The sequence below is a fragment of the Diaporthe batatas genome (genome assembly GCF_019321695.1).
Source record: "Diaporthe batatas strain CRI 302-4 chromosome Unknown Contig00002, whole genome shotgun sequence".
Taxonomy (NCBI): Eukaryota; Fungi; Ascomycota; class Sordariomycetes; order Diaporthales; family Diaporthaceae; genus Diaporthe; species Diaporthe batatas.
Genome location: NW_025408549.1, coordinates 3270697 through 3291194, shown reverse-complemented (window position 1 = coordinate 3291194; position 20498 = coordinate 3270697). Strand labels below are relative to the sequence as shown.

Here is a 20498-nt window from a genome sequence, read left to right as displayed (position 1 = left end):
TTTGAAGGACGGTCTTGGATCCACGCCCAACCTACAGGCGACTCGTCGTTAGTTGGACTGCCAGCTGACTGGCTTCTGCTGAGGGCACTGAGCACTTGAATTGCGCTGGAAATGAGGGACGGAGGTTTGGAAAGAAGCAACTCAAGGAGTGAAGATCGTTCCAGGAACGCCGGTCGAAGAGGAGTCAAGACATCGCCTCCATCCACGATCCGGCCGCCTCAACCTCGGGAGAAATCTCCAAGGACGCTCATCTCTTGCAGTCATTGGCCTCAAGACATCCCCCGGACCCCATCAGCCAAACTCATCCTCCTGACTGCCTTCTCCACTGCAATTTACAAATCAGGTGAGATGCGCAGAAGTGGGTATCTGCAGGTTTTGTAACCGCCAGGAACGCGGGTTTTCGGACGACGTCGGGCCAAGGGGGCGAGGTGCGAGGGCCGGGATGATCGTGGATACCGGCGGGAAAACATTACACTCCCCGGGCCAAGATGGGCCCCAGCGGACCGCCTCCCGGGAAGTGCGACTTGTCAGATGCACCTCGTCATTCTTTTTCACTAGCACAACTTAGAGACCTTCTCGATTGCGGTGGGCTCACTGAAGGAACGGTTCTACAAGAATGCCTACTTTCGTGAGTTTGGAGCTGGGATCGAAATCGCTTGGGACCAAGAGTTCGTCTACAGCCAGATCCGGAATAAATCAACTGCCGCCGACATGCAAATCGTCCTAAAGTTCTCCCAGACAGCTGCAACGCAATCTTCCAAGGTTTAAAGCCCCCCAAACTTCGGATGTGGCGTCTATTCCCTGCAAAGCCTGAGCTGCCTGCCTGGCCTGGCTACCTAGGTATGTTCATGAGTGCACCGCGCATGTACCTGCGTCGTCAGCAAAATTTCAGTGGGAATTTGTTGCAGGCGTGGCAGGCCGTCCATTCAACATCAAACGCCCCGATGTGGCGCCGGTTGGCTTATGGCCCCTGATATGTGCACCCGCGGGACTGAATCATGGGCCCACCCCGGGGACAGGTTCTCAGGTCCTCTAGATAGCCGGGAGATCTAGGTGGATGATCCCTCAAATATTTTTGGATCCGGGTCAGAATCAGACCAGGGTCTGAAAGTTTCCGACGCAGCCCTGTCTCCACGGCCCGGGATGTCATCGGTAGCAATAGGCGCATACTCGTGGGCTGCGGCCAGGTCTGCCAGCCAGTCCAATATGCAGTAAAGCCACCCCTATTCCCATTTTCGTTTTCCTCTTTTTCTCTCGAATTTCTGGGACTCTGAGGTCACATCTATTTTCCACGTCTTTTTTTTCAATGGCATTGCGGCTCTGCGGCCACTCACCGAACCCAGCCGCGGATCCTCTCCTGTCCTGTGGTTGCCGAAATGGCTGACACTGGGCTCCAGCCACTTGCGATAGGGATATCGATTGCAGCACCGTGTTTTGCGTTCGTCTTCGTCTTACTACGCCTTTACAGTCGTTACTTCATCACCAAAAATTTAGGCTGGGACGATGGCCTCATCGTATTGCCTATGGTCCTAGCCATTGCCCAGGCATATACAACAGTAATGGGTATGAGCTAGGTGTCCTAGATCTGTCACATCTCCATTACTAACGACTCGCAGGAATCAAGTTGAATTTCATTGGTTACCATACAAAAGACATTCCCTGGGATCAAATGGATACCGTCCTTGGAGCCAAATATAATTATGCCACCCAGCTATTATACAACCCCATCCTGGCTCTTGTCAAGAACGGGATGCTTCTTTTCTTCCTGCGTGTCGGCGGCAGTATCGACAACTTACGGCTTTTTATAATTTTCATCATAGTTTTGAACACTTTGATGATGGTTTCAATCTTCTTGATCGACCTGCTCCAGTGCATACCCATCCAGAAGACTTTCTATCTCAACACCACGGGGACTTGCATTAATGTCGGCGACTTCTTCATTAGTACCGCGGCGGCAACAATTCTCACAGACATCCTGGTTATAATCATTCCAGTCTGGATAACGTGGAATTTGAAAATGAAGTTGAGGAAAAAGTTGGCGGTCATTTTCCTGCTGTCAATGGGGTTATTGTGAGTGGTTTTCCCGTAATGTGTACTGTGGTAGTCGCATGGAATTTCAATTGTCATGGCTAACCCTGTTCAACTTTCAAAAGTGTTACCGCAATCAGCATATACCGCATGTATTATCTCATCAATGCTTACTATGGGGAGCCGAACCCGGATTCGACGTATGGTGTAGGGGGCACAGCTTCGAGTATCGAGGTGAACTTGGCCATCGCATCAGCCTGCGGTCCTTTCCTCAAGCCTTTGATTTTGCACTTCTTCCCCAGCTTCTTTGAACGCGATTCGACAAATCGGTATTACAAATACTACGAAGACAATCGCCGAGATGTCATGTATCGAGGGAATGTGGCAAATTACTCAGCATCCGCATCCGCAGCCGCGTCAGTTAGCCGATCGAAACCACCGAGGAGGCTTTCTATAAGACGGAAGGATGAAACCGGTTGTTACGACCCTGAAATCGAGCTCCGCAGCCCATCAGCGAAGACTTCCAAAAGCCTGAGACGCGGCAAGTCTACTAGGGAGTCAGTGCTGCCAGAGGACGAAGAGGACGACTCGTCACAGAGGCGGATGGTGGCAACTATGGAATTTATGGACATGTTCCCTGAGCGCAAACAAGAGCCCGAGAACAGTGGAGAAGGGCAATGGCTGAAGAGCGGCATCATGAGAGAGACCAGCGTAAACATCACGTACTCGCCCAAGTACAGCGACGAAAATCTACCCAGTACAAGGCCCACTGCGCCTGGGTCGCCAGTCTAGAGTATGAAAGCTTAAATCAATTGCTCTTGCATCCAAATACTCAATTTCAAGGTCATGCTTGTGATAAGGTGCATTTGAAAAGCATTTGCTTTGTCTGGGGCCTGGAGACTCGAGGGCCGATTGGTCCACGTGTAGAAGGATGTTTACGAAAGGACTTGTAATGTGATGAGGCTTTACTAAAGTAAATAATCCAAAATCTCTTGAGTAGATTGAACGTAGAGTCAGGAGGTTTTGCTAGATTTGTTGAGGCATCTATTATCAGTCAATAAAGATTCCGAAGACATGTTCAACCATGTAAAGGACGCCACTGCTCTAATTATTTATTCTTAGGTTCGATTGCAGCCTTGTAATACTGTTGCTTCAGAGTAGACGGTTTAATGGAGACCCGGATGACCTCACTTCATTTTAAATTGCCTGCAGTACAGTCGGAGCTATTGTAAAGAATAATGGGCGATTTTCCACAAATCATCCTGGCATCATCAACTTTTCGGAGCCTCGAGAATCAAATTAACACCTAAACAGGTAGCTGGTGCGTTGTCATAATTACTAATTATCAAAAGGATTTACCCCCTAAACCCAGGAATAACACTCTTCCGCGATAGGCACCTTGACGTCGTAGATGACCTGGTTATACCATTGCGTCACAAAGGCAGTCAGGCTGAACTCAAAGTCACTCACGACCGCCGCCCCATTCGCGCACTCAGCCGCACCGCCACCGGGCTGCGTCACCGCGGTATCCCCCCCGCTGCCGGCGCCAACCACCTGGCCAGCATCAAGCGTGACGCTGGTAGGGAAGCTGGCCTTGGGCGTCAAGCCACCGCTGAGGTCCAGCGCCCCGCCGAGCAGCTCAAACTCGACGCCCACGGTGAACGAGACGAACGGGCTGACGGCGACCTCGGCCTTCTCGGAGAGGCTGACGTTGGCGTGGTACGTGGGCTCCCACCCGGCCGCGCTGGTGGCGTCAAAGTCCACAAAGTCGATGTGGACGGTGCCGTTGCCGATCTCGGCGCCCACGTCGAGGACGACGTCGACCGCGGCCGCGACGCCCAGGTCCGCGCCGACGCTGAACAGCAGCTCCGGGCCGAAGGTGATGATCCCGGGGACGTTGACGATGTAGTACACGAGCCCGGCGGGCGCGTAGGCGAAGGTCGTGTTGTACGGCGCCGTCACCGCCAGGTCGAGGACGAGGTCTGATGCGATGGAGGTCTCGAAGTCGACGTGCAGCGCGTCGAGGTGGAGCGCGCCCACGTCGAACTCGAGGTAGCCGCTGAGCCCGACCGAGAGGTCTAGCTGGCCCGACTGCGCGGTCACGGTCAGGTAGGGGTCGTACTCGTACAGCACCTGCGAGGGGAGGGACCAGGTGTTGGCGTAGGTCAGCTTGGACGGGTCGATGATGATGTCGCGCCTTGTTGGGTCTGTGGTGCTTGCTGCTGGCAGGCCGTGAAATTGGGTCTTCATGTAGGCTGGTTTGGGTGTCAGTCAGTCTGTAATATTCACAAAAAGAGAAAAAGATGGCATGTTCGGGTGAGATTCTTACAGCTGGCGGAGTTGATGTCTGTCTTCTCCGTCGTGGCGGTCAGCGTGAGGCTGGCCGTGTCTGCGGTGTAAGTGCCCGCCACGAAGAAGCCACGCTCAAACTCCGTGTCACAGTCACCCATGTGGTTTGTGATGAGCAACAGCTTGCCGTGAGATGACCACTGCGTGTATGCATCATCGAGATCCTGCGCATTGTCGAAGGTTAACGCGACCGAGTCCGGCGAGCAGTCAACAGTTGCGAGATGAGAGATGGTCTCCAGCAGGATGGTAGGGTAGTTGGTCGACAAGGAGACGTTGACGGCAGCGAGGTCGCCATTGTCGAGGCCGTAGTCCAGAGTGACATTGGATTGCGGGACGAGGGCGTCTGGCTTTTCCGGTGCGGGAATCGGCGAGAGAGTGACATTGCTCACGGCCGTAGCATTGACCGTGTCGTCCGCCTGGCGGGCGGCCTTGAAGCTGGGGGCAGCAGAAGCCGAGCCTGCGAGGGCCAGCACGGCAATGGAGACGAGACAAGACATATCGCCGGGCCTTTGAAATTGATGCTCGAGCTGCCTGGCTTGTGTTTACCTACACCGAAGCGTACCCTGGTGGAGTAACAAGCTACCGCCTTACCAGCCAAGGAGAAAAGTAAAGACGACACTATGCTCCTCAGCACATATTCCCATTACCGCGCAAGTGAGTAGATGGCTCTATATATGTGCCTGTCTATCTAGTCGTGGCAGTTGACCTGTCACGATCGTTGACTCGAGCACATGCCCGGACTTCCAAGGAGGGGCAACTCCCGGGCCCGCAGTCCAGATGAGGTTATCTCGATCCAAGCGGAGATGCAGTCGAACCCCACCTCCAACATACTCGCCCACGGGACGTGCGGTTACATAGACGGGAATGATTCCCTTCCCGGCGGAACCACGTGCGTCTTTGACTTTTGCTCAGAATGACAAGTCTGACACTCTTATCGCGGTTCTGCGAAGAGACTGACTGCTCACTCAGTGTGCTATCCGAGAGCCTTCCAGGTCCGCCGGTCACTCATTCTCACGTTTAGCCCTGATATAGAGGGGATGATATCTGTCGTTGCGGCGATGCTTATTGGTAGCATTCCTACTCACGATAACGCCATAATATCCCCGATAGCGGGCGGGCACCGAAGAATAATAAGCCTGATCTGCTTTCGGTAATCCTGAACCGAGGAGTTTAAATCACGTTGGAGCTCCAGCGAATGCCAATGGCTAAAAAGCCTCGCGCCCAGAAAGTTAGATACATCATCTTTGGCAGTAGCAACCGAGCGGGCGATATCATACGGCGTGCTCCTTTTCATAATCGGGTCTAACGTTAGAAAGTGCGGGACGTTGGTTGTTGTCGCCGGGGATGGCGTCCGCGGGGCCCATCGCCAAAAGCACATATTCCCGAGGCGGAAACATCCGAATCAGGGTTGCTGCTCCGGCTCTATTGACGGGACCAATGAGTCGGCAGCAGACTTCTTGGCGGGATTCGAAGCATACAAGGGGAGGAATTTGGGTTGGAGGGGGGGCACATGCGGGTAGACTGTGTAGGTAACAAGACGATTTTGGACACTGAGGGCAGAATAGACGCGCGTCTTGAGGGTCCTCGCTGAAATCCATTTTGTGACGGGAGAGGAGTTTAGTATCTGGGTTCGGATGAACCTAGCGGGAATCACGGGATGTGGGCCCGGGGCAGCAAGTTGCTATTGGAAGCATGGTCAAAAGCTCAAGACGGTCAGATAAAGAGATGCGGCCACACAACCAGCTTGATTATTGTCGCTATATGAAAGTTTGTAGGTGCCGACGTCTTCCTCCTTGGAGTAGATTGGAGATGAATGCTTGCTATATCGGTTGTTTCGAATTGCCGCATGAGCTAGCACCATCAAACCGCACAGAGCCCACCGAAATCATCGTCCATGGTCCAAGTCCCGGCCAGACCGGCAATCTCAACCTCCTCGACAGGGAGCTCATCCTTGCCCATGAAGAAGTCGTTCCTCCCTTCCTTGCGCGGCTTCCGGCTCATGAACCTCCTGGCCCAGTCGTCGACGGCCGGCTCGCCCGTCTCGTCGCGCGCCTGCTTGAGGAAGGACATGAGCTGCGTGCCACCCGTGCCCGTGAGATCCTTCTTCCCGCCACCAGACGTGTCGAGCGCGATGCCCTGTGGTCCACGGGAGGGCTTGGCAGGCTGCTGCTGCTGCTGCTGGGCCTTGCGGGTGGCGGTGGCCAGGTTGACGCGGTGCCTCACGGCTTCGGGGCTGCGGCTGCGGCTCCTGGCGCGGACCTCCCGGCTGGGGGTGACGATGTAGCGCGTGACGATGGCGATGTGTTTGTCGCGAAGTGCGCTCAGCATCGACAGACACGCGTCGTACGCAACGCGCAATGCCTTGTCGGATGACCCGCGCAACTCGACAAAGTCACGAATGTTGGCCACGGCCGACACATCGTTTAGGAAGCGCGCGTGAGGGCCCGGCATGTACTTCCTCATCTCCATGAGGAAGTTATGCCTCGGCGCGGGGGCCCTGCCCCGGCTGGCGTCAGACTCATAGGCAGACGTGTCGCCGGACTGGGCCTTCTCGCCGGTCGGGCGGTGCTCGATGCCGAGCGCAATGTCGAAGAACTGGATGATAGAGCTCTGGGCGTTGCTCCCGCCGCTGTACTGGCGCCACTCGCCGCGTCCAGACTCGTCGAGCTCGTAGAGCACGCCGTTGGGCAGGCCGGCCTCAGCCATGTTCTTGCTCCCCGCAAGGAACGGCCGGATGCGGTGGTAGAAGATGGTCGGGTCGCAGCCCTCGTGCATGCGCTGCAGCAGAGTGCCCAGATCGTCGAGGCGCTCAGCGAATGCGCGCAAGCAGCGAGTGACGGCAGCCGCGTCACCATCGCGGGCAGCGGCCATAGCCGTCAGCATGAGCGGTATGATGGGCGCACCGCGTGCTTCAATGGCGACAGAGACAAGGTAAAACCAAGACTCGTCGATGGCGCCGGTGAAGGTTGTCAGGGTGGCGAGGTTCTCGAGCGAGTCGATGCCCTCGTCGATGAACAAGGGCTTGAAGTTCCAAAGACAGACCCCGGCGTAGGTAGCGACAGGGAGAACCTCGAGCCTCTCGGAGATGGTCAGGAGAGGCACGGCAATGGAGGGCGGCAGGCGGTCGCTGGGGCTGTCACCACCCCAGATGTAACCGTGCGCCATGAAGACCAGCAGGCTGTAAGCCCTCCGCCATTCCGCATCGTGTTCCAGACCGACGGTGGAGAGCACAGGGAGGCGGTCGATGACGCCTCGGAGGCGCCTGCTGAGGATCAAGGCCTGCAGGTTCGCCACGATGGCCTCCCACTTGTTGTAGTACGGATCCGGGAGCCTCGTCAGGGGGAGGGCTTCGGGCAGGAAGCCATGGCTAGGCGAGATTCCATAGTCGGAGAGTACTGGAATGGGAGGGAACATGACTTTGTTGGGTGGTTCTCTGTTTCAAGAGATCCTGGGGGTTTTGGCAGAGATTTCTGACGCTTGGCGTTGGTGGCCGGCGCGACGGTTCTTTGCCGAGTGCCCAAGTGGTGAGAGGCTTTGGGATGGGATATGAGAGTCCTGACGCAAGGAGTATACAGAATGTTCTGATATACTCCTCAGCCGTGCGAGATCACCGTTGTTTCGCGTGCATGCGTGTCTAGAATGAAGACAGAGGACTGTTTGTTGTCAGAGTAAGGCTGAACTGTAGTCGTTGATGCAAGGAAGGGAAATAGGTGGTACAAGGCCGAGGATGGTGTGGTTTATAAGAGACGTGAAACAGACGGCTGGCCGAGCGGCTTGACTAATCCAATCAGGCAATGGGTTGTTTACAAACCAGCGCCGTCTGTCTTCCAAGGTTGTTAGGAGGGAATGTGACCGCACCCGACGGATCCGCGAGGCCCTCAGGGTGCTTCTTATTTGTACTTGAAGTACTAGGCGCGCTTAAGGTTTTTTATGCCTTTGTGCTATGCCTGAATCGTGACAGAAGCTGAGAAGTGATTCCTCTTGTTTCAACAATTCCTTTCAGTCATGCATGTCGCGTGGGCTGTCTGTGTGTGCGTGGTCGCCGTTAAGCCGACCCAATCCATCCATAATCCCTCAGCACACCCTCAGCAGTCGGAATTCTGTAGGCGGGTGTATTTTGGGATGGCGGGCTGGCCTTGAAAATGGCACGATTACTGCATTTTCCTGCTCCGATCGCGCCCGGGTGGAAGGCATGGCATGGGGCCGGTGGACAAACGGGCGGGAGAAAAAACCGCACTTCCACACTGCCAATTGTCGCCTCAGCCCTGCCACTGTTCGCATGGAGTCTAGTCAGTCGTTCAGCCACTTGTCAGTGCGAGCATCGATCGAATTTGTTTAGCTTTGCCGCCCGGGAGTCGAGCTGCAATGCTGGCCCAGGTGTCCAAGTAAAATGGCAGACGAGGCAGATCGAGAAGACAAACTCGATGCATGCCTGGCTGCTATGACGTGGGTGATGGCCTTGAAGACGAGAAACATCGATCAAGTAGAATGTTGCAAGGTTGATGCAACTCATCAGAGAGAGGTCCCTGAGGCCAAGCCACCCCGGCTAGAACGGAGGCCCCGTTTGTCGGCCGTCTGCACACGGCGCACGTGCCATAGTTGGAGGTACGTACTCCGTACAGTAGGTACCTGGGTACCTAGGTACCTACCGACTACAGGTGGTGGGCAGCCTGGGGTCAAGCTCCAAGCAGCTCTTGGTGCCCGCCTCGACCAACTGCCAAGGCTGGTGGAGTATGAGGATGATGCGCCGTCCAAGGTACCAACCAGGCCGCCAGGACGAGACACCTCTGACTACCACAACCACCTGCCATGAAGCTGCTTGGCGACAGCTGCTGACGATCCCGCGCAATCGACAATGGTTGTCCAGCGCCATGTCCTCAACTGGCTGTACAGCGTCCTGACAAGTGTGCGTCCTCCGTGCGCCTGTCCCTGCCATCTCGTCTGGTCTTGGTCGTCTTCGTCATGTCGCTGACCCCTCTCCTCCACCGCTGTAGGAATACCACGATGTCAACCGCACATACAACGACGTAGCACAGGCCCTGTCGCAGTATCCCTCGCTGCTGCCGAGGACAGACGTGCACAGTACGCAATCGTCCCCGACTTTCTGCATTGAAACTTTGCGCTGACTGCTTCACTCGCCCACGACTGCAGCGTTTCCCAACGGCACCTCTGCCCTCCTCCTCCACATCTCCGGTACAATACCCGTCAACTTTCGCGGCACCACATACCGTTTCCCCATATCGATATGGGTTCCTCACGCATACCCGCGAGAGCCACCTCTCGTATACGTTACACCGACCGAGACAATGGTCGTGAGGCCAGGCCAGCACGTCGACCCTCAAGGCCAAGTCTACCATCCCTACCTCGTCGGCTGGGCTGACTTCTGGGATGTATGTGCTATGGCTTGCTACAAGATGTGCTCTCCCTGATTATGACTGCAGTGGCTGACTAGATTGATGCGCAGAAATCGAACCTGTTTGACTTCCTCGGCGTATTACGAGATATCTTCGCAAAGGAGCCACCCGTTGTCGCAAGAGGCCAGGCGCAACAACGACCACCCTCCGTCCAACCACAAGCCACGCCGACCCCTCCTCCCGTCCCTCCTCTGCCACAGGAGCTGGCTGCTCGACCGCCGAGCTCCATACAGTCGCCTCCGATAGCGAACGGGGGGCCCCAACCACCACCTCCACCTCCCAAACCAGGCCAGCAAGCTTCGAGAGCAGATGGTCCTCCTCTCCCTCCACTACCGCCGGGTGTGGAGCACCATTCGAGCCGATACGGTTCTCCCGCATTGCAGCAGTCGCCATCCGCGCAGCCGCCCCAGAACAACCGCATGTCCAGATATGACAGCGCGCCTCCACTGCCCCCGGCTCCTCAACAGCAGCAGGGGCCACCCCAAGGCTTCGGCTTTCCTCACGCGGCTCCTCATCTACCCCCTTACCAGGGACAACCGCTGCAGGCTCAGTATCAAGGCGGCGCACCGCCCGTGCCAGTTTCTCCCGCCGATACGCGTCGAATGTCAAGCCTGCCTCCGCAAAATCATCAACACTACGCTAGTCCTCCACCATTACAGCAGCCATGGCAACAAGGACCGCCGCAGGCTATACCTCCTCCGCCTCAGCAGAAGCCTCCGCCGCCACCAGATCTGATGGACGATCTGACCCTAGACATTCCTTCGCCCTCTTCCGTGCCAGCACCACCAATCCCACCTAACCCGGAGAAAGATGCTCTCCTCCAGCAGCTCGCAGGCACTCTGCATCAGATGAGGAACAGGACTCGGGAGCAGAATGACTCGAGTATGCAAGGCCTCCAGGCGCAACGGACAGCCATGCTAAATGCCATGAGCACGATGCAGTCCGAGATCGGTGCCCTGGCGCAGCTCTCCAATTTGTTACAAAACAACACAAACATCCTGCGAGACACCATACGCCGCGCGGATGAGACGATCGAGAGCAGCAAGGCCCTTCCTGAGCCGGACATCGACCAGCTGCTTGTCGCACCAACAGTCGTCGGCAACCAGCTGTATGAACTGGTAGCTGAAGAGCGCGCCCTGGCCGATGCCATATTTGTGCTTGGCCGGGCGGTCGAGCGAGGTCGGGTCGCCCCAGCTGTGTTCGCTAAGACGACAAGGAGCTTGGCCAGGGAGTGGTATTTGAAGAAGGCACTCGTCAAGAAGATCGGACTCGGGATGGGGCTTCACCCGGCTGTTTAGCGGGCAGCGGGTGATACCCTGGCCGGCGTCGATGGCACTTGTGACGAGCTTGTGGGGATCACGGAGAGGCATTGGCCTGACACAGGAGGGGAGGCAACTGCGCCATCGGACGGGCTGGGGATCCTCGACATTAGCGGGGCGGCCGATTTCCACAGGCGACGGAAGCTGGAGGAGCGCGGCGCTTCGAACGGGGGGCTGCATAGGGAGCGGCTGAGGGCTGCGTCGCTATCTGTGCCGATATCTCGCCGCATAGGCACGCGACGTATCAGGCTGCATTCTTCGGGCAGCGAAGACTAGCTGAGGGATGTAAGTGCATGGATATTAGAAGCGAATGATTCAGTCCATTTTGGCATTTGCATCCCGAGGTCCTCGTGGAAGTGTCTATGTACGTGCTGCGCGTGCCGTGTCTGAGGCAAAATGAAGAGACACGGTGACATTTTCCGTAGTCTATCCTTATGATGGAGGGAGGCTATTGGTAGGTCTTACGACACGGACACCTCCCAGAGGGCACCGGCGAGCTCTTTCCTACCACCGGGTTTCTGGGTCGGCATGGTGGAGCCTCTCTGTGCCCTTGATGGGACAGTAGCCACAGCTGGTACAAGGACTTCGACCTCGAGGTGGTCAAGAAGGTGGACGCGCCGCGGTACTCGACCGCGGTACGCGGGCCAATCGATATCTTAATGGAGAGTTTAGACTCGTGGCCTTACTCTGTAGTTCGAGCCCGGGGGTACCGTCGTACTTCCGATGCGTGGACATCAAAAGGCCTCAATAGTTCTGGCCTCCGTGGAAGCCGGTCCGTCATTTTTCGCCGCCTCTCCTGGCCTCTGAAGAACCAGGTCATGGACGGTTCTTCTTTTTCACCTGTCTTGGATGACTGCTAGATGAGCTGCTGAGTTTATGCGTGAGGTGTGATCTGAAATATGAATATGTAGTTGACGGTGCAACAGTCGTTCTCGCCTGATCTGTGCCACCAACCAACCACGGCACCTACAGTATGCAGTTTGCTATTATGTGTGCATATCATGCAGGGCCTAACGTGGGGCGGCGGTGCGGCTGAAGCTGTCAGACGTTCCTTGCTGCAATCCTTTTTGGAGCTAGATGCAATAGTAGAGCCCTCGTGGCGTTTTGCAGCGCGTACGACTTGACCTGAAGGAAACCCATAATCCTCCCGTCACACCGATTTGCTGTCTTTGCGAGCATCTGGTCTAATTATGATTTTTGCCAAGGCTGCCATGCCACCCTTGCTGACGTGTGGTGTCTACTCCTATGCTCACCCAACCGAGTCAACCGGTGACCTTCTTGGTAACTTCACCTTTGTCCAGTCACCGGTTGGAATGGATGCGATTGACATGTCATTTGTAAATATTCAAATGTTGTTGAACCAGATTTCACATGCATAACTGGGTTCGTTTGTGATCCTCATACATATATGACGTAGCGCCTTGATCCAGCGGTAAACGCTCCCAAGACCCAGCGTTTAAGAGAAAAAAAGCAGTGCCAATATTATGTCTACAAAAGACGAAGTCTGATGGGCGTCAGACCTTGGTTGGCTATTATGTTGGTGGTTGCAAAAAGGGTATTAGCAATGACTTACAAATTCACTCATATTTGGCCACATTTGGAGAAACGACGATAGGTGAAAGGGTTACCAAGTTCACCTGAAAAGAACAGTCACTACTAGGAAACTCATGGAGCGATCTTTTAAGACAATCATAATGGTAGGCCACAGCTCAGTATTCACTCATCAATCATGACGATAGAAGCATTTGAGGCGGGGCATGTTGTTTGCATGTCGATCTTGCCATGTGTGTGCTTCGATGGCAGCGTACTATAATGGATCCGGAATGTGTATATGCGTCCCGACCAGCCGCAGATAACACTGTTGCCTGCTCAATAGCTGTTGCCTACCTCGCATTGGGTGTCTTTAATTAGCATCCTCGGCTGTGACGCTACGTAGCTTTCCAGTGTCAGCATCCCCCTGCCCGCGCTGTCCCGCTATCGTAGAGCGTACCATCTTGGCACCCATGGCGCCGGGAGGGGCAAGTTCTAGACGTGCGAGTGTCCATTTCTTCATATGATTGAGTTTCGCGTTTCCCTTCGTTTTTTGCACCGGTCCTTTTGATGCGGCCTCCCGGCCTCTTCACCGAACCACCAGGAGTCAAGTCACCGACAACAATGACGAGCCATGGACGACGCGCTTCACGATGTAGAGCGCGTGGCTGGCGACGCCCTACACACCATTATAGACCTCAAAAGGCGGGTGTCCGCGCACCTGGATGGCTCGGATCTATATCTGGTCCACGATGAGCTTGTCGAACTGTCGGGGCTGTTGGAAGATATCCACCAGCTTCGTAATGGAACATTTTCCGGGACACCCAAAGAAAACCTCGACATCCTCAAAGCCATCCATCAGGATATTTGTGTGGTCCTGAAGACATTCGAGGATGTACGAGAAGTTTACCCTAACATTGAGGACGACAATCGTAACGATCCGCAGCACCATTTTAAGCCGGAACTGAGTGCCGAGAGGCGGTCAAGGCCTGTCAAGGAGCGAATAACCTTAATTCACCGGCATCTCAAGGAACGCCGCCTCTCATTATTGTCCAAGCTCGTCGTGCTTAATACGTGAGTGACGTTCGGCAGTGCTCCTGCTATTGGCACTATTTTTTAAAGGTCTAAAGGACTCTGACAGGTTGACTTGGGATAGTGTCAGGTTAATAGAAACCTACCCGGAAGATGATGTGTTCAGTCAACATACCAAGCCGAAATATGGCTCGCAGCGATTTACCGACTTAACGCTGGAGTCTAATGCAAGACACACTGTCGATGCAAGTGTTACGAGTGGTCAGGACTGGTCCGAACAGAAGACTGTTCCGCATCATTTCGAGAACGAAAAGTATTTGTCATCCGAGATGTTCCCTATGTTCAAGCACATGCGCCAGGAAACACTGCGAACTCCACCTTTGAAAAGTGGCGTCGTGAATAGTTCTTTACAGTCACCACGGTCTCCGGGAATGCACCAGCTTGCGCTTCCCGATATGCACTACGAGCGTTCCATAAAAAACGAGGTGCATTTCCAGCACCTTGAGCAGGCCTTCTCAAAGATCACTCATAGCCCGCCCATCAACGGCCGAGGGAAACGCCCATTTTCAGTACAAGGACAGCCCAGGGTCGGCATCTCAATGTGCAGCCCGCGATGCCGGTGCCATTGCCACTCTAAACGGAGTGTCGTCCACCTTAGTCTGGCTGCCTTCAGAAGTACCCTCGGAGCCTTCGCGTTTTCCTTTACCGGTCCTAATTCCGGTACTGCGGCCTGTACGGATTTGTCGTGTAGATCACACCGCGCAAGATGGCTCCGGATAACCTATGTCTTCCCTTCTTGGTTGTTCTCGACAGCGATAACGGCATCGTTCTCAGACGGCATCGGCTCACCAGAGCTCCTCATTAGAGTCTGCAGGGTCCTCTCAACGAAAACCCCAGAGGGATACCATAACATTTTCGGGTGTATGTATAACATCTTTGGATGTATGTCAAGAATCTTCTAGCCAATTGGAACTCCCTTGCTTTCGACGATTGTCCCACTGACAATTCATAGATATCAGCAGAAAGGATGTCGACAGTCTCAAGCAAGCCATTCAAAGAAAACACGTTGCAATCACAGATGTCCTCGACACTGGCATGACGGCGATCGCCTTCGCCCTCCGTCATTACAGTCTTCCAATGGTCCAGTTTCTGCTCCAAGAAGGTGCAGATCTATTTCAGGAGGGTCTACCTGGGGTCACACCGCCTGGGTTCATGATGGCCCTCGAGAAGTTGTACACCGACCCAAACATGCCGAGAGGCGAGCGTACAGTCCTAGAAGAAATGTTACCTTTGGACACCATAGTCGAGATGGCTGGACTCTCGCCTCTTCACAAAGTGGTCCTCGGAATCCGATGCCTCGACCTGGGCGAATTACTGCGCCTAGACGTCTGCCCCGTCGACCAGATGGACGATTCCGGCCGGACAGCCCTCCAGTGGGCGGCTGCCAAAGGGGACGCAACCGCGATCTCGGAGCTGCTAGAGGCAGGCGCCCAGCTGGAGTACAAGACGCGCATGCGGTCGGAGACGCCGCTGCTGATCGCGTGCCGGACCGGCGCGAACCCAGAAGCAGTCAGGACGCTCTTAGCCGCCGGGGCAGACATAAACGCCACGGATTGCTACCGCCAGACGCCCCTGGTACTCGGCGTGGCCGCACCCGGGGGCCGCGACAGGATCGAGATAGTTGGTGCGCTGCTGGATGCCGGGGCCGACGTTAACAGTGAGCAGGGTTTCGCGCGCGCCGCGCCGTTGGCTTTTGCTTGTGCGGCCAGCAATATGGAGATGGTGCAGTTCTTGATCAAAGCCGGTGCGGATGTGAATCACCGCGACCGCGATGGCTCTACGATACTCAGTAAGATACTCCCCCTTGAGATTCACACCTATAATACCTAGGTACTTTGGCCTTTGTCGGGATATTTGTCGGATTTTGAGTGTGCTAACTTGTTGTGTCTGCAGTGAATGCAGTTATATATCATGCGTGTGAGACAGCAACGGTCCTTTTGAAGCATGGGGTCGATATTCGTGCCACAGATAACAAAGGGAAAACTGTCTTGCATTGTATTGCTGAAGTCTCCAATGAAGACATGATCAGGGTATTTGCCTCAACGAGTCCTTGGTATGTGGTCGACCCAGAGCAAAGGGACGACAATGGTCTATCCCCTCTAGACACCCTTGATCAGAGAACGATCAGTGCAGCTCCCGGACTGAGGGAAAAGTTCTTCGAGCTTTTGCAAATAATGGCTCAAAGACATAGACATAGTCTCAGTACAGAAGAAGCCGAAGCGCATGAGGAACTGTTCTTTGATGCATTAGACAGCTTGGGCGATGAAGACGACACGAAGGCTCAGGGGAATTCATGACACCCACCTGGAAATTTCAATGAAATTTCAAATTCAAAGAAGTGAAGATATAACACCTTGTTGCAGTGTTTAAGATATTGCTTGCAACCAAGGGCATCATCAGGGTCGACATATGCGTCCACGGGTGTCATATATTGGCCGCCCATATTATTTACCACATACGAACTTCAAGTTCACTTTTGATACAGGGGGCAACAGTGTGTCCTTCTCGATGTTTGTGTGATCTCAAGCCGTCTGTTTTGAACACGAGAACAAGACTGCGTTCGCTCCCAACAAGGTCGTTGTTTGTCATCTGTACAACGGAGAGCCGTTTGCCCAAGTACGCAACCGATCGGGCAACAGCAACAGGAGAAGCTGACGCACCGTCACACACGCGGCTTCAGAGAAATTGACTGGACCAGGGGGGGTTCCTTGTGCTATCGCAATAGTTGGCACCTGACCACTTAACTAAGACCGCGAGACTCGGACGAAGTGCGATGCGCGAAGCATCTTCCATCCGCCGTTTTCCTTGATTCGAGTCCTCCAGGGCTATTATCAGCAATTCTCCATTGATCAGAGCACGCCCATCATGAATCCAATAAATCGATGTCTGGGTCTGCTCGCCTCGATCGTGTGTCTTCTGGCCAGCATAGCGACAGCTGCTCCACTCTCGACACTCACAACCTGCAGGACGACCACCATCACCCCGCCGACTTCCGTGGGTTGCACGACGACCGTGGCCCTTACTCTGACAACTACCACGATCACCATGCCATCGTCGACCACTACATCTTACACAACCATAACAGCCCCCGTCCCCACTGGCAGCACGGTGCCCGAGTACGGACAGTGCGGCGGTTTGGGATACGCCGGGCCGACGGCCTGCGAAGACCCGTGTTCTTGTGTCTGCGGGAGCGACTGGTGGTGCCAGTGCCAATCTTCCTCATTCGACAAGTTCGAGCTCCAAGGCAAAGTGGACAACATTGCGAAAGTCGAGACGACATCCTCAGAATTGGATTCAAACTATACCACTGCGACTTACTGGCTCCCGGATTTGCGAACAACTGTGGTCGGTGTCTGAGGCTGTCCGGTTATTTCAGCTTGGTATAGATGCCATGGGCTTTGTTACTTCATTCCAAAATTACACCAATTATCTCCACGGGCACAAGATCATAATAGATATGGCCTTATTCCACAATCCATAGTGATGGGCTATAGCTACAGGGACCCATAGCTAAAGACTTTTAAGGAAGATACGATCGAGAGGATATGAAGGCTGATGAATCGACAATTTGGTCATAGATAGGGTCAGAAGCTTTTGAATTTACCTGAACGATATAGTGACAATCTCAAGCTTTCCCAAATCCCGGTCATTCAATACGCCCCAAAGAGAAATGCGTAGCAGGAACTTCCGTTTCCGCTCTGTCTCGCGGAGTATGTACCATTTTGCACCGACAATAGTATACACAGGGTCACTCACACGCGTATCAAACAGCACTGGTGCAAGGCCGTAGTACCCTCGATCAGCAACAATGAGCTTCCGGTCCCGGGTGCATGATAGGCAAATTTCATGCACCTGTCTTACATCCGCCAGGGCTTTAGCCTCGGTTCCGTCTTGAGCTCGGAAAAGAAATCAGATAAACGCTGTACCTTTTAACTCAAGCTTGGCTTTCGGGCGCCTGACATTGTATGGAACCTTGGAAAATAGTAATCCAACCTTGCGCGTTGTCACTGAAAATAGGTGGAGTGTACTTGATATTCCAGCGTCAAATTTGTCCTACATGTAGAATTCTCCTTAACGGAAGAGCTTCATTTTTTTGTAGAAATGATGCTGAAATTGAATGCTCGTGTTCCTATCTAGTACTCCTAAAAGGGTTGCTCTCGGTCCCTAATCCTTCAAACACAGTCATAAACCTGCAACCCGAGTTCTAGCCATGCGTCTAATCAATGATACCAGGCCAAAGCATTCGTGACAACTTGGGTGACTGAACCCCATCCAAACCCTAACGCCTCATTTCGTTCTCGCAAAATGGAAACAGTAAAAGAACAGTCTATCAAACCCAAACCGTGTGTCCGAATCTCGCCCGGAGCGGCCCGAAACTCCACAAACCATAAGGATACTCGCAGCTTCCCACCAACTCCATATTTAAGAAACCTCTGTGCCAAGAGGTGCCGTATGAAAGCTGGAGGTACTTCCCTCACTGACACTACCCGTGCTATGCTGACCCCTGCTGCCCTTCTCAAGTGGCTCAGGACCGCCCTTGCAAAGAACCTTGATCATAGTCTGTTCTCTCGATCTCGACGGCATCGGGTGCGTCAACTCGCATTGGGCGTTGGCCACAACCATAAAGCCACTGCTATCACTATCCTCCGTCTGCGTCACTGCGCTGGAGGACTCGCGTGCTGGGCTTTCGCTTCCTGATTCAGGCTGCTCGATTGGCTGAGTATATCGAGAGGTTGTTGCTTTCTGGCCCGGGATGGCCTGGCAAAATGACAAGTCGTGCCTCTTTGTGAGCCCAGCAAGTCTGTCGCCTGTTGCTTCTGATTTGCTCCGCTCCTTGGCCTTCGGCACGTCGAAGGGATTTTCAATATCCCAAAGAGTTGTTTTGCGCCGCGTATAGATGCTTGGGGGGGTCCTATTGGAGGCAGCCTGAACGTCTTCGTGGCCATTCGCGTCCGGCCCACTGGCAAAACGCAAGTCCGACTCCAATCGCTTCCGCAATGAGTCTGCCGCTAGCACCTGTCTTTGCTTGGTGTGACTAACCTCTTGGCTCTTGGATGTCGACTGGGATACGGCGGAATGATTTCGAGCTTTCTCCTTCTCGACACCGCCGGACACCCTTGAGCTCCTTGAACTTGTGGGTTGTTGCTGTGAGGTCCTTTGCCCATGCTTCAAAGTCGATGAGACCCTTTTGAAGAACCTCGGTGAGTCGGTTTCATCGATCCGCTGCATGCTGCTAGGACCGGAATCTCGTCGCACTGGATTTAGCTGTTCCAAGGAGTCCCTGGCCACCGCGCCTATTTCTGGGACAAGCTTGTGCGAGCTGGCCATTTTAGGGGCCTTCCTCAAAGTCCCCTTTTCCTTTCCGACGTGCCTATGAGAACTTCTCCTGGCCGCACCACCTCGGAACCTACTTGGCAGGCGAGACATTGGTTCATGAGGTGCGCCCTCCAGGACCATTCCGCCATTGCTGATCGAACCCTTGTTCAATTCGACGTTACAATCATCTGGCCTGAAGCCTGTACCAGATGGCGGAAATGAGCCGGGCTTCACTAGGCCCTCGAAAATACTGATCCTGTCCTTGATGGGGCTGGGGGGACCGTTTGGTTCACGACGACGCTTCGAGAGTGGTGAGCAGAATACGGAAGCTCTTGACAGACTGTCCTCTGGGGAGCTAGTGTCCAATGCTGCCACTGGATGGCTTGAATGCTGCTGTAGATGCTTCGCACCTGGCCGGGGGGCTGGAGGGCTGTCGCTAGGTTTTGTAACATGCCGTCTTCGCACGAGATCGGAAAGACCTCGTTCGAAAGCCTTCTTCAATTCCGCCACCTTGCCTTTCCGCGGCTGCAGCGCCGGAGCGGCATCTGGAGGGGTGGGTGGATTCGGAGTCCCATCTAGATCCTGCGCCAACATGGGAATGCAACCATCGTACCTGTTCTCGGAGTATTTGATCTTTGGGGGCACTTCCAACAACTGAGTAGGAGTCGCTTTCTTGGCGACACTCGGATACACATCAACCGCATTCCGGCCTGAATTACTCAATGCCGTCATGTCGAGGGCCACTAGGCGTGGCGCCGGATTGCTATGGACCTCGTCAATCAGCGGTAGGTGCAGCGTCCTATTTCCTGCCTCAACGGGCCCCGGTACTGTCGTTACAGATGTACGGCCGGTAATGCCTTCGAGCGACGATGGTGGAATCGAAAATGGGGTCGACTGGACAACTGATGATACTCGACTAGGACGGGACTCGGTGGGACAACCGTGGTCATCTCTCGAGACTCGCTGGATGGTCGAAGTGACGCTCCATGTATTCGACTTTGGAAAACGCGAGGTAGTTCGACCGGAACTCGAGGCATTGGAACCAGCGACGGAGACGCTGGTCTGGTAGAATGCTGGGAGTGAAAGACGATGGTTAGCAAGACAGAGAAAAGGTGAGCACGCAGACAATGCGATTACCTCGTGGTTCTATACTATTCCCCAACTGGAAGGGCCTAGAGAACCTGGTCTGTTGGCCAATGGTGTTGTTGGGTACTGATGCAGCCCAATCGTGAATTGCTGAACTGTATTGCATTGTGCCTTGTTCTAGAATTCTGTGACCGTAAGAGGCAATGATAATTTCGCCGAAAGGAGCTGCCAAGTCCGGGGCAGGGCCGACCAGTTTAGGTTGAACGAGATCCTATTCGAACTGGAGGTCACTCGTGTCATTACTCCCCTGGCACGGGTGGGATAATATTGCTTGGTCGGTGGCGTGGTCGAGATGACACGCCGT

At 54.4% G+C, this 20498-nt stretch overlaps 7 protein-coding genes across 7 annotated transcripts; 4 read left to right on the top strand and 3 right to left on the bottom strand.

The window, feature by feature from the left end:
* Nucleotides 1-1376: 1376 nt before the first annotated feature.
* Nucleotides 1377-2820, top strand: KVR01_001206 (uncharacterized protein; the record flags this gene model as incomplete). Its single annotated transcript, XM_044789206.1, has 3 exons — nucleotides 1377-1563; nucleotides 1617-2070; nucleotides 2169-2820. The coding sequence occupies 3 exons, from the start codon at nucleotides 1377-1379 to the stop codon at nucleotides 2818-2820; spliced, it is 1293 nt and encodes a 430-aa protein (XP_044649161.1).
* A 570-nt stretch (nucleotides 2821-3390) lies between these two features.
* Nucleotides 3391-4874, bottom strand: KVR01_001802 (uncharacterized protein; the record flags this gene model as incomplete). The annotated part of the gene is made up of 2 exons (XM_044783122.1): nucleotides 3391-4283; nucleotides 4358-4874. 2 exons carry the CDS (start codon nucleotides 4872-4874, stop codon nucleotides 3391-3393), a joined length of 1410 nt encoding a protein of 469 aa, XP_044649757.1.
* A 1229-nt stretch (nucleotides 4875-6103) lies between these two features.
* Nucleotides 6104-8845, bottom strand: KVR01_001317 (uncharacterized protein). Its single transcript, XM_044788034.1, has one exon. It carries the CDS (start codon nucleotides 7789-7791, stop codon nucleotides 6238-6240), a length of 1554 nt encoding a protein of 517 aa, XP_044649272.1. The 5' UTR covers nucleotides 7792-8845; the 3' UTR covers nucleotides 6104-6237.
* A 269-nt stretch (nucleotides 8846-9114) lies between these two features.
* On the top strand, nucleotides 9115-11989 carry KVR01_001740 (ubiquitin-binding ESCRT-I subunit protein STP22). Its single transcript, XM_044786732.1, has 4 exons — nucleotides 9115-9283; nucleotides 9372-9459; nucleotides 9529-9767; nucleotides 9842-11989. Exons 1-4 carry the CDS (start codon nucleotides 9233-9235, stop codon nucleotides 11087-11089), a joined length of 1626 nt encoding a protein of 541 aa, XP_044649695.1. The 5' UTR covers nucleotides 9115-9232; the 3' UTR covers nucleotides 11090-11989.
* Nucleotides 11990-13274: 1285 nt separating this feature from the next.
* On the top strand, nucleotides 13275-16029 carry KVR01_001373 (uncharacterized protein; the record flags this gene model as incomplete). Its single annotated transcript, XM_044793293.1, has 4 exons — nucleotides 13275-13714; nucleotides 13803-14593; nucleotides 14685-15521; nucleotides 15626-16029. The coding sequence occupies 4 exons, from the start codon at nucleotides 13275-13277 to the stop codon at nucleotides 16027-16029; spliced, it is 2472 nt and encodes an 823-aa protein (XP_044649328.1).
* A 568-nt stretch (nucleotides 16030-16597) lies between these two features.
* KVR01_001650 (uncharacterized protein) lies at nucleotides 16598-17089 on the top strand (the record flags this gene model as incomplete). The annotated part of the gene is made up of 1 exon (XM_044782767.1): nucleotides 16598-17089. One exon carries the CDS (start codon nucleotides 16598-16600, stop codon nucleotides 17087-17089), a length of 492 nt encoding a protein of 163 aa, XP_044649605.1.
* Nucleotides 17090-18154: 1065 nt separating this feature from the next.
* Nucleotides 18155-19780, bottom strand: KVR01_001268 (uncharacterized protein; the record flags this gene model as incomplete). The annotated part of the gene is made up of 1 exon (XM_044792060.1): nucleotides 18155-19780. The coding sequence occupies one exon, from the start codon at nucleotides 19778-19780 to the stop codon at nucleotides 18155-18157; it is 1626 nt and encodes a 541-aa protein (XP_044649223.1).
* Nucleotides 19781-20498: the final 718 nt, after the last annotated feature.

Bases quoted from the DNA above. Each gene is read 5' to 3' on its own strand.
- KVR01_001317 (XM_044788034.1), bottom strand. From the start codon at position 7,791: ATGTTCCCTCCCATTCCAGTACTCTCCGACTATGGAATCTCGCCTAGC.
- KVR01_001740 (XM_044786732.1), top strand. From the start codon at position 9,233: ATGGTTGTCCAGCGCCATGTCCTCAACTGGCTGTACAGCGTCCTGACA. The intron at 9,284-9,371 runs GTGCGTCCTCCG...CCACCGCTGTAG, and splicing joins TGTACAGCGTCCTGACAAGT to GAATACCACGATGTCAACCG. The intron at 9,460-9,528 runs GTACGCAATCGT...CCACGACTGCAG, and splicing joins GCCGAGGACAGACGTGCACA to CGTTTCCCAACGGCACCTCT.